Source organism: Eurypyga helias, unplaced genomic scaffold (genome assembly GCF_000690775.1).
Source record: "Eurypyga helias isolate BGI_N326 unplaced genomic scaffold, ASM69077v1 scaffold14383, whole genome shotgun sequence".
Classification (NCBI taxonomy): domain Eukaryota; kingdom Metazoa; phylum Chordata; class Aves; order Eurypygiformes; family Eurypygidae; genus Eurypyga; species Eurypyga helias.
In genome coordinates this window covers 1-11,278 of record NW_010240654.1, presented here as the reverse complement: position 1 = coordinate 11,278, position 11,278 = coordinate 1, and the positions used below count along the sequence as shown (strand labels likewise).

Sequence of the window (11,278 nt, the reverse complement as noted above, 5' to 3'; positions counted from 1 at the left end):
TTGTATTTATTGGGTAACATATGCTACCAGCAAGATGTCATTATTCCCATTGATGCAGAAGCTAAATACTCCTTTATATATTTTTTTTTCCTGGTCTTTCAAATAAGGGCAGATTAAGGGATGGTGTTGGGGTGCATATTAGCTTTGTAATTCATTGTCATTTATTAACTTGTACCTGGAGCAGAGAGGCAGGGCGGGTGGAAACTCATAATCCTTCCATAAGGCTCTTTACCTTTAAAGGCAAAGTCCGTATAGTTAGTATTTCTTATCAGAGAATCAAGCACGTATGGTGTGAAAGGATTTGTGACTTGGACGCACAAGGGGCTTATCTTCAGAGAAAAAGGTATGGCTTTTTTACTTAGGGGCAGCTAACAAGCGTTAGTTGACCCAAGATAAAATGTAAGGACGAGGAGCTTTTGTTTTAATTCTAAATAAACTTGCAAAGTCAGCCAGATGAGAAGGTAGGACTTAATTTACTGTGTTTACATTGTGATAAATCCACAATGCTTGATCTTTGATATGTTTTTCCCTTGGAATAAGTGTTATTTATTACTTAACCCCAAACCATGCCTCCTTTTTTAGAATATGGAGACAAATTCAGACATATAAGACATCTGAAGTTGTTCCCGAAATGTTAAAAACATACTATTTTGTAATAGAAGGAAGACTTTTGACATACTGTCATAATAGTAGAGTAACTTAGTTTAGAAAGGACCACTGGAGATAATCTTGTCCGATCTGCCTCCCACTCAAAGCAGGACCAACTCTTAAGTTAGATCAGGTTGCTACTCATATAATCCATGTCCTCTTCTTGATACTCCAGATCTGTTTGTGGCTTTTGATTTGGTATATTTGACTGTAAGGATTATCTGTAACTTCAATGCCATCTCTATAACGTTTGCACTTTTAAAGAGGAATTCTTTGCTAGGTCAGTGGTAATTTTTGCTAATGACCTAATGAGTTCAAGATGAGGCCTAGTGGTTTCAACTTTTAAGTTTCTTTTTTCTAGATGCAGCTATACTTAAGATTAAAGATCCCATTTGAAAGCCTTAGCAGCATGCATTTGGCAGGGTGAACCAAAACTAGTAACAACAACTGTAAAAATGGTAAACTTTCAAAGAGAAGCAACATAGAAAGAAAGTGGCCTTTATTAAATGTTTGGACTCACCAGTTTACGTCACAAACTGTAACTTCAGTAATTCTACTTTGTCCTTTCCCAGCTGTAATTAAGGTCATAGATACCAGACTAAGCAATATATCTAAACAATATTATAAAAAATAAAAGCAGAAAAAAAAAAGGTAAGGGTTCTGTCAAGCTATAAGAATTTACTCAGAGAGAAAGGCACTTTTGAAAAATTCCTTATGAATGGTGATGGTAGGAAGATAGATACTGTGAAGTTTGTGGATCTGACTGTTGCGAGTTGAATTAGGGATTTAGTGTAATGAAGATTACTAGAACTTGGATTCATTATTTCCTCTTAATACAGACTCCTGTGCTGTTGCAGTTTGGGAGAAACATATAGCAGAAATATTAAATTTAAAATATATTCCAGATATTAAAATTAATTTTTAATATCTTGGCTTGCTTATTGACAATAGTTTTCTTTGAAACTTCGGCTAATTGCCATTTGAAACTAATTGCCTTCACAGATATATCCTGTATCTTAAAATGATAACCAAGAATTGCTTTTTGCTTTGTGTTTGTAGCCGTCGGTCTGGTCAGTACACAATGAACCATGACCTTTCCAGGAAGACCCCTGATGGAGCATCATTTGACTGCTCAGGATCCCAGGACTCCTTGGATGAACTGTCAATGGACGACTACTGGAAAGAACTTGAAAACATCCATGAAACCAGGGGAAATAATCATGAGGAACGAGTAGCACTTGTAGTGAAAGAGCCAGACGGTAATGAAACTGTTCTTGTGAATGATCATCAGTTTGATGATTTAGGGATTTTTCTTTAAGTCTTATTTCAAGAGATGGCACCCACCAAACACACTTAAATCAAAAAGGAGGTCACTGCTAAACATCCACTGTTGAAAATTCTGTTGCTTCTGATGCATATCACCAGAAACAGGCAGTGCCCTGAAAGAGAATTGTGTTGGAGATAAGTAAAAGGCTGGTTTTCCTTTGAACAGTATTTGCAGAACATCAGAAAGGTGCCTGTACTTGCAAATCACAACAATCTAAGCTTTATTTGCAGTTTACTGTTAAACTAACTTACCCTTTCACTCTTTGTGTATGTTGTTTGTTATTGTAGCTATTGTGGATAGAAACCTCACGCTTTAGAAGACAAGCCAATGATTAACCGGTTTAAGTTTAGTGAGTAACTTTCTACGCTTGTAACTATTGTGACTGTTCAGTTGTATTATTTTTGTTTCTCAGAAACATCAATTATGGGCCACTCCTGAGGGCATGATGTTAGAAGTTGTTGGGCAATTTCTTTATTTTTCTTGCCCTGTCAGACAAAAGAGGAGTAGTGTCCTTAATTCCACTCTTCTCTCAAAAATTATTTAGCAGTGCAGTATTTGCCCCTCTCTCATTCTTACAAGAAGCCTACAGTCTCAGTAAATTAAAATGGTGAGCTTTGCATGTTGGAATAGCCTCTGCATGAGTAAGAAGAATGTGCACCATTAGCATTCAAAGGGATTTGTGTTTCTGCCTCCCTAGACGTTTTGGAACATCACCGCTATTTATAAATGCTCTGAAGAGGGTAGCAACCTGGCCTCTGGAGAAAGCAGGAAGCTCCCAGCCTGCATGCCTGGGGAGCAGGGTGTCTGACAGAGCTGTGAGGCTTTCTCCAGAGCAGTGGAGCTCATCGTTCTGCAGCGCATGAGCCTCTTCTCTTACCCCAGCTCACTGACGCTGCTAAGCCTTCAGGCTCTGCTCTCCAAACCCCACCATTTCCTGTTTTATTTATATACAGCTGCCTTCCCCCTGGTTACCTCTCCAGCTAGAGCCGCTGACTGGCATGAAGCCCAAGGGAGTCAGCTCAGCTGAGCCGATCAGCTCTAGCAGATGTTGCTCTGCCCCCCAGCTTGCCTGGTGTATAGCACCTTGCTTGGGTACGAGTACTCCTGAACCTGTGGGACACTTCACCTGGCCAGTGGGCCTGCCTGGGCAGAGAGCTTGCTTGAGATGCAGCCATGCAAAGGCAAAGCAGGGGAGAGATTGCAGGCAAGACTTAGGGGGAGTGGCTGAGGTCACTTGGCTTGCTCAGCCTGGAAGGAAGGCTGAGGGGTGACCTCATCGCGGCCTACAATTTCCTCATGGTGGGCAGGGGAGGGGGATGTGCTGATCTCCTCTCTCTGGTGACCAGCGATAGGACACAAGGAAGTGGAATGAAGCTGACAGGGTAAGTTCAGATTGGACATTAGGAGAAGGTTCTTCACTGAGAGGGTGGTCGGTCACTGGAACAGGTTCCCCAGGGAAGTGGTCGCAGCACCAAGCCTGTCAGAGTTCAAGGAGTGTCTGGACAATGCTCTTAGTCTCATGGTTTAGTTTTAGGTAGTCCTGCAAGGAGCAGGGAGTTGGCCTCGATGATCCTTATGGGCCTCTTCCAACCTGAGATAACCTATGATTCTATACTTTACTCACATCTGCTCTGGGGAACAGGTGCAGCCCTTCTTTCCAGCCCTAATAACAAAATCTGTGAGAGTTTTGTCAGAGGCTCAAGATTTGGCTGTACAGCCATAGCAAAATTTGTGCTTCCAATTTTGTGTCTGTTTTCTGAACACTGTTAATATTGAGGTGCCTACTTGCATGTGTACTGGGCACCAAGGGATACTGCAGTCGGTAGTGAAGTCAACATGGCAGCTTTGGAATACTTTTAGATATCTGATAAATAGAAATGTTCCTTGAACATTTGAAAGGGTTGTTGACATTCAGCACAACCTCAGCTGCTATGGACGGAACTTAATGTTTTAAAGGAAGTATCATTAGAGATATACTGATTTCAGAAGCAGGAGTTTTGCCATCGGTGACAGTATTTAATAGGTTTCTCCTCTTTCATGTGCAGTGATCTGTCAATAAAGGATACCTTAGCAGCTATAAGACTAAAGCAACAATTGTTTTGTGGGCTGTCAGCAGGCTGGAGACCATGTCATAAGAACTGATTAAAAAACAACATTAAGGTGACTCCTGTAGCCTGTTTTGTCCTTCATTAAATTGAGCTAGTGGAGAGCTGTAGGATTAATATATCAAGAAAAGTGGGCAGAACCATGTCAGTAGAGGAGCTAAAAAGATAGAGGATTCAACTAAAAATCAATGAAGCAATGATCAGAGGCTTTCAGACTTACCCATACGCATTTATATCTAGGTACATTTATAAAATGGTATATGATTTAATAGAAGTGCTGTAGGTTATTATAAAGATTGCCCCATAGCAATCTGTGTTATATTAACTATTTTAAAAGCTTTTGTATTGTATGTTAACACTCTTGAAGGTCTTTAGAAACAATAGCTTTTTTCCAAGTCATGATAGTATAAGTAATTGTTCCTAATTGTGGATCCCCTTAGTACTTTACCTGTGAACTGCATTAACTGTATCATGTCATTAACATCAGGTGTGCTTAAGAGCACTCAAAAGCCAACATTTATGCCTTTTTCTCTTTGCCTTGCTCAGAGGGAGAACTGGAAGAAGAATGGCTGAAAGAGGCAGGTCTGTCAAATCTGTTTGGTGAGAGCTCTGGTGACTCCCTGGAAAACATGGTGTTTCTGTCCACACTGACCCGAACCCAGAAGGCAGCGGTAGAAAAGCGAGTAGAGACTGTCACACAAACCATGAGGAAAAGAAACAAACACCACCAGATTCCTGATGTCAGAGATATCTTCAGGCTACAAAATGACTCAAAGGGAAAAGTAAGTTCCTGTCCGTCGTTTTGTTTGGTTCTGGCAGACAGAAGAGAGGAGCACACAGGCACAAAAGGGGTGCATCCAGAAGATTTCTGTCTAACTTTTCACTGATTTCCAAGGCAGTTTTTTACTGAATTTGTGGGAATAACATTGGTACAGACTTGGCATTGCATTAAGCAAATTTAGTATGTAGAAAATAGTATATGTATTGGCCTTGTATTACTTAAGTTGGTGAATAAAACAACCACTCCGTGATCATTATATTAATCTGAATTAGTTTTAATGAAGATGCAGAACTCATAACAACAATCACTCAAAGAGCTACCAAAGCCCACCTTTATCTTTGGGTGGTAGTGCCCTGCAGCCAACCTTAGAGGCCTGCCAGATAGTGTGCAGTACCTCTTACTTACTGGTGCTCTTATTTCCTTTTTTTTTAAAAAAGGGGACATCAGCCTAGCCTCCTCTATTTTGGCTAGGTCTTTATGCCTGTCAGCTGGGAGCTGATACCTGTATTAACTCCCAGGGCCTGTGTGTGTTGTTAAACTGTTTGTGGGAAGTTGCCGTGTAACAAGTCCTGAAGGGTCCCAGTTTCCTGTCATGGGGTATCGAAAGGGAGAGTTCCTCTCCCATACTCAGGAAAGGGGAAGGAAGGACATGGAGGCTATGATTAGAATTCCTCTTCTGTGGAGAAGCATGTGTCCTGTCTGCTTCCCCAAAAGCAACAAGGCCTTCAGCCGTAAGAAGGCTCTGACCTGATGGAAGTACGTGGCTGGCTCACCTAATGTCAGCCCTGTCCCTCCCTCTTCCTGCGGCAGCTACCACGCAGCGCACTGGTAGCGGTGGTGGAAAGCATGGCGATATTTAAGGGGATTTAGCTTCCCCCAGCAGTTTCCTCTCCTTCAGCACCTCTTTTCAAATTCAGTAGAGGTAAAATGTAGTGAAGGGCGTTTGTAAGCTCAAATGTATGTTCTGGAGGCACAACTTCCCTTTCACTGTTCTGCTTTTCATGTGGTTGCAGATGGGATATTACCTCCATAAAAGCTTTCTGGGATCTGATTTTGACTACACCTAAAAATTACAAGACCTAATAGCAGAGCAATTTAGGTAAAATATCATATAGCTTAAAGCAGTATAATTTCCTTTTCAATGTGTTATTTCAGTAAAGCCCAAGAAATACTCATGTTCTTGTATTTAATCTACCCATTGTAATATTTGAAAATCATATGCCACAATGTTCAGTAGACTTCTGTGTGTCTTAAACCACGTCTTTGGATATTGATGACACTAGTGAGAAGTAATCCAGACAGACAAGTGATTGTAGCCATTTAAGATGTATGAAATAGAAGGTTAGAATATTTATTATATATAGAAATAACTGAGGGGAAAAAAAAAAAGGAATCCTTCTAAACCTGTCTCCTTGACTGAAATAAAGTAATACAAGTGTAGGCCCTCAAACCTGCGTTCCTTTCTTCAAAGCAAGATAATTATTCAGAATCATTGCTTGTGGTTCTTCATCTAATTTGTCACAGAAAGTGAAGTAACTTCCACAACCTCCCTAGGAAACTAGTCTCAGCGCTTTTTTACTTTCCCATCATTAGAAAGCTTTTTATGTAACAAAAGAGGGCTGAAGCCATCTGCAGCTGTATGAAGTCATTCCAGTTTAATAATAGCCTCTGAAAATCCTGTAACCTCCTTTCACCTGGAGGGAAGCAGGAGGAAAGGTACAACAATAGTGTTGATGCTTCGCATCAGTGCAATGACTGTGTTGATGTTTCTACTATATTTCCTGCTGTATTCCCGAAGAGAAGCTAGAGTTTTGGTACCTTGATAGCTTCCCAGTCTGCTTCTACTGCTCTGTGACGCAGTAATAATTTTCTGGGAAGTCATGCTATCTCCTTCCACCTCTCAAGATCCCTGATTTTAAAGAAAAAGTTAATACACAGATTTGTCTTGGCAGGAGAAATCTTTAAAACTTGATTTTTTTTCTCAGTAAATATGCAGTTATACAGTGCTTGAGTAAAATACATTTAAAAATCCAGAGTGCTAAACATGCATTGTTGATTTGAGTTGCCAAAAAGATAATAGAAATAGTATGTGGGTTAAAAATGTAAATGGGCATATGTATACCGATATATATATGGGTACGGTTCTTCTACATGTTCTCATATTTTTTTTCTATAGTAGGTGTCATCCTGTTTATCGCATGTGACAAATATTGAGGCTGGGTAGTGCAACATTGTAGAAAGGAGATGGTTCACATCCTTTCCTGTTTTGTTGTCTCTTCGAAGTGTCCTACTTCTGCTGTTGGGAATCGAAGCTGTTAGCACAGATATTAATGTAAGGCTGCCCTGCAAAGGGGATGGGATTGTTCTGTAGGGGTGGTAACTGTGTGAGATTTTGCAAGAGGTAGGAATTTGGACTGTCAGTCAAAATGTCAGCTCCAGATTCCATTTGTATATCCTTTCCAGTGCAAACTGTGGCTTCAGGTCAAAGACTACATTTTGTTACTCTTTGCAGCTCTGGAAAATTAAGTCTGATACCCACTTGGACTGTTAGGAAGAGGGGGAATGGACTTAATTACTTCTTTTTTTAATTACCTAGATTTCAGATCCCTTTAGACTTTGAGGAAGGGTTTTCTGTTGAAACACACAGGTGTGCTTCTACATACCCCTGAATTGCAGGAGTGTGAACTTTAATCTTGCAAGGAGTCAAAGGAGTTTCTACGAGCATGCATTTGGTTTTCATAGGCATGCCTATTTATTGTTCCTTTCTTAGGTCTGCGATGGAAGTGAACCCTCAACTGTGAGAAAAAGTGAAAACAAAAATGAAACACAAGTTGGAACAAAAGGTAATGCCAAACAACCCTCTTCTTTTCTTCTTTTTTTTTCCCCATATCAGTTTGTAGGCCTTCAACTGCACCAACTATTACATAAGTCCATATTTCAAGTAACTTTTCAGCAAAAGAAAATTAAATTCTTACGAGAAACCTGTTCTGGCCTGCATTATTGTGGTCTAAAATTTTTAACTCTTGCTGTAGATAGTGTCCTTTGAGCCATCTGGGAAACCTTTTTTGTTACCAGTGATCGTCTTATAATCGAGTCATCTGGGAGAAGTATTCTCTCATAGCTTATGCTTAGGTCCTTCCTGATCCTTAATTTATCCCTTCTGGTTTATTATCTCTGCTGTACAGTACAGGAAATGAAGCACTACACATAAGCTTATCAGTGCATATGAGAGAACAAAAACAAATGGACTATAAACACTCAAAAAACGTGAGAACTGACTATATATCTGCAGCTCAAAATGAAATAAAAGCAGGGATGGAAGAAAACGTTGTTTACCTTTTTAAGGAAAACTGAAAAGAAATAGCATTCTCTGTGTGTGGGGCTGGTTTGTGTTCAACAGCACATGATTACACAAGAAGGATGCAGTACCCATGGAAGACCCACCCTCTCACTGCTAGGTGGGACAGAGAATCACAGAAGTCCTTAGCTGATGCCACAGTTTCTGTTTGGAGAGTATGAATTTTGATGAAAGACTTGTCAAAGCTTTCTGCTGTTCTTCAGGTCCAATAATAGAAGGCTGCACTGCACCACCTTAAGTTTCTTCAAGGTGGGGGTTTGCACCTTGTCTGTTACAACACCGTACCTGTCACTGTAGAGACCAGGATACTAACTGGCAGCCATTTAAGCTGTAAGATGCTGCGTTGCAATTCTGTGTTGTTTGTATGTTGGGTTTTTTCCTTGCAGAGAACTGGATAGCACATAGGTGTTACGCTGAACCCTATAGCTACTTAAATAGGCAGGCAAGCAGGTCAAGTCCCCTACCACAAGTTACTTATCCTTAATAAGACTTAGAAATGAGCGACAAACAATACAGAACGTGCATGGAAGTTAAAGTGAGAGAGATGAATATGAACCAGCCCTAAATAACATCAAACCTGTGCATTTTCCAGAAGTGCAGTTGATCCTTCCCTCCTGCACTCCCACAAACCTTACTCCAGTAGGAACAGTAAAAAACTGTGAGGGTTGCCAGAATTCTGGTTCAGCGTAAGGGAAGGAAGAGGTGCCTGGTGCTTGTGTCAATAAACTGCACTGTAGGATTCAGAGCTGGAAAATTACCAAGAATTATTACAGAGTTTTTATCACATCTGGTTCTTTTTTTCCAGTGACCCTGATGAACCCTTCAGAAACGGGAAGTTCTGAAAGGCGAATCCCATATGCTAGCTCTCCTCAGCACAGATTGTGATGGGGATGGCAAATGCAGCCTGCTTACATCCTGATACACTTCTACTCTTGTCAACATGCTAAAGTGGGCTCTGCTCCCAAGATTGGAGCAGGAAGAAAAAAATCAGGTCAATTTGCAGTCAAACCATGCAAGTTTGGTGGTGTTGAAAGCACCACACCTGTTTCAGTGCTGTGCTGTGATCTTTCCTCCAGAACGATGAGCAAATTAATGTTATACAAACAGTGAATGAATTTAAGGCAAAAAGTAAATAATGCCTGATATTTCAGAGAGGGGAAATGTTTATGAAATCCAAATCCAAATAAATTTTAAAATGAAAACTCCTTCTGACAGAGAAATAGTATCAGTTTTGCCTGAAAAATTTGAATATGATCTCAGACATTATTAAAAAAATCCAAAGCTTAAGTTGCGATGTCTTAAAGCTGTTAGAGTGAGTGACTCTGGCCCTTCTCCAAAGGTGATGACTCTTTTCCTAGGTTTGTGTTTGAATGCTGCATTCCCAAGTGCTTCTGCCAGAGTTAAGATGATAATGGTTTGCCCTTAGAGCATGGGCTGTGTGAACCTGTGCTCACTCCTCCTTTCTTGCCAGTCTGACACACCTTGTTTCTTGCCTAAACAATGTAAGCGAACTCAGGGAATAATACGAAACCATTATGTTTTTATTCTTCTCTGCCAGATCCTGCTCAAACAGAACAGTTTAATGAGTTGCTAGGATGTCTTTGTTGGTAGATGCATATTTGAGTTTTATTTGGAAGGAATCTCACTTACTGGCTTTAAGTGCCTCTGTTTCATGTAGGTACAGAATGTGTCTACAAGAAACAAAAATTCAGAATCATGTATTAAGCTGTCAAAAGACATTATTGTATTAACAATCCATAGCACTCACTAAAGACCTACAAAGCTAGCAATATGTTCAACAGCTATGTAAGAAAAAGAGTAATTCTCTTTGGATGCCTGTGGAAAGGAGTAAATATCCATGTTGGTTGAGACATCTCAAGAAATACAAAAGCAAGAATAAAGCAGATGAGAAGCTAAATACTCGTTAGCTTAAACAGGGGAGCAACAAAAAGTCAGTTTACTGTGGGACTGCAGTTGTCCTGAACTCACAGGATTAGCTACAGGGGAAGAATGTTAGATAAAACCTCTCTCCATAAGGGCAACCTCAAAGCATAATGATCTGGCAAAGGGATGAAAGAATTGTGTGTCCTATGTGTAATGAGGGAAAAGAGCTGTAATGTTGGCTTCTTGGTAGGGAAAAAGGCTGAAATGTGGTTGTATATTTTAAAGAGTTTGTTTCTGCTTTTCATTGTACACGATAAATGAAGAATCTGTGGCCAGAGTGATAGAGTGTAAGTAAAAAGATGGCAAAGTTTTTTGTTTTCTATTTAAAATCATCTATGAATTAGCATTTTAGAGAAATGCTTTGTCAGTCAAAGAAAAAAAAAAAAAGACCGTTCTACCTTTCCAATTATAAATTAGGATGTATCAGCATAGCTCCATTGGGGTGTACTCTAGATTCTCTAGCAAAACTGGGTAATAGCAAGGTTGACACTTCTGATATTTCCATGTCCTATCAAAAAGAAATCCAAAACGTAACCCCCACCCCACTCCTGAATAATTCCCATCATTTTATGTGATCTTTAAATAGCACTGTAAACAAAGGAAAGGGTACAGGACTAATGTAAAATATGGTTTTTTAATGTAAAATTTTAATGTAAAATATGGTTTCCACTTCCACACAATATTTACATTTCTCTGTATCGGACTTGCATTTCTCTCATGAGATGCTGCATGCAGTTGGCAGGTTGGCAGCGCACCAAAGCTGCTTCCTCTTACAGCTGCTTCCTTGTTAATGAATGCACAACAATAGGAGCGAGCCTATGTGATAAAGAAGAAACTCCTCACAACAGCAGCCTCTCCAGACCTTTAAAATGTGCACAGCATTACCAAGACATCTGCTTGGCACCTTCATATGACCAGAGGACTGAAATAGGAGCTACTGCTTTATTGTTTGCCAACATCAGATCCCTCCCAAGCTGGTAGGAAGTATGTAGGTCACGTATAGGCCACATTAGCATGACAAAAGTCTTGGGGGGGCAGGGATCTGTTTTCCCTTAGTTTGGATGCATTAAACAGATATACATATGCACGAGTTGGGGGGTGGAGGTTGGGGCATG

General features: G+C 40.2%; 1 protein-coding gene across 1 annotated transcript; it reads left to right on the top strand.

The window, feature by feature from the left end:
- Positions 1–1,707: 1,707 nt before the first annotated feature.
- LOC104504960 (rho GTPase-activating protein 18-like) lies at positions 1,708–7,704 on the top strand (the record flags this gene model as incomplete). The annotated part of the gene is made up of 3 exons (XM_010148509.1): positions 1,708–1,907; positions 4,627–4,862; positions 7,632–7,704. Coding segments are annotated over 3 exons (509 nt in total), but the record flags the coding sequence as incomplete, so codon positions are not given.
- Positions 7,705–11,278: the final 3,574 nt, after the last annotated feature.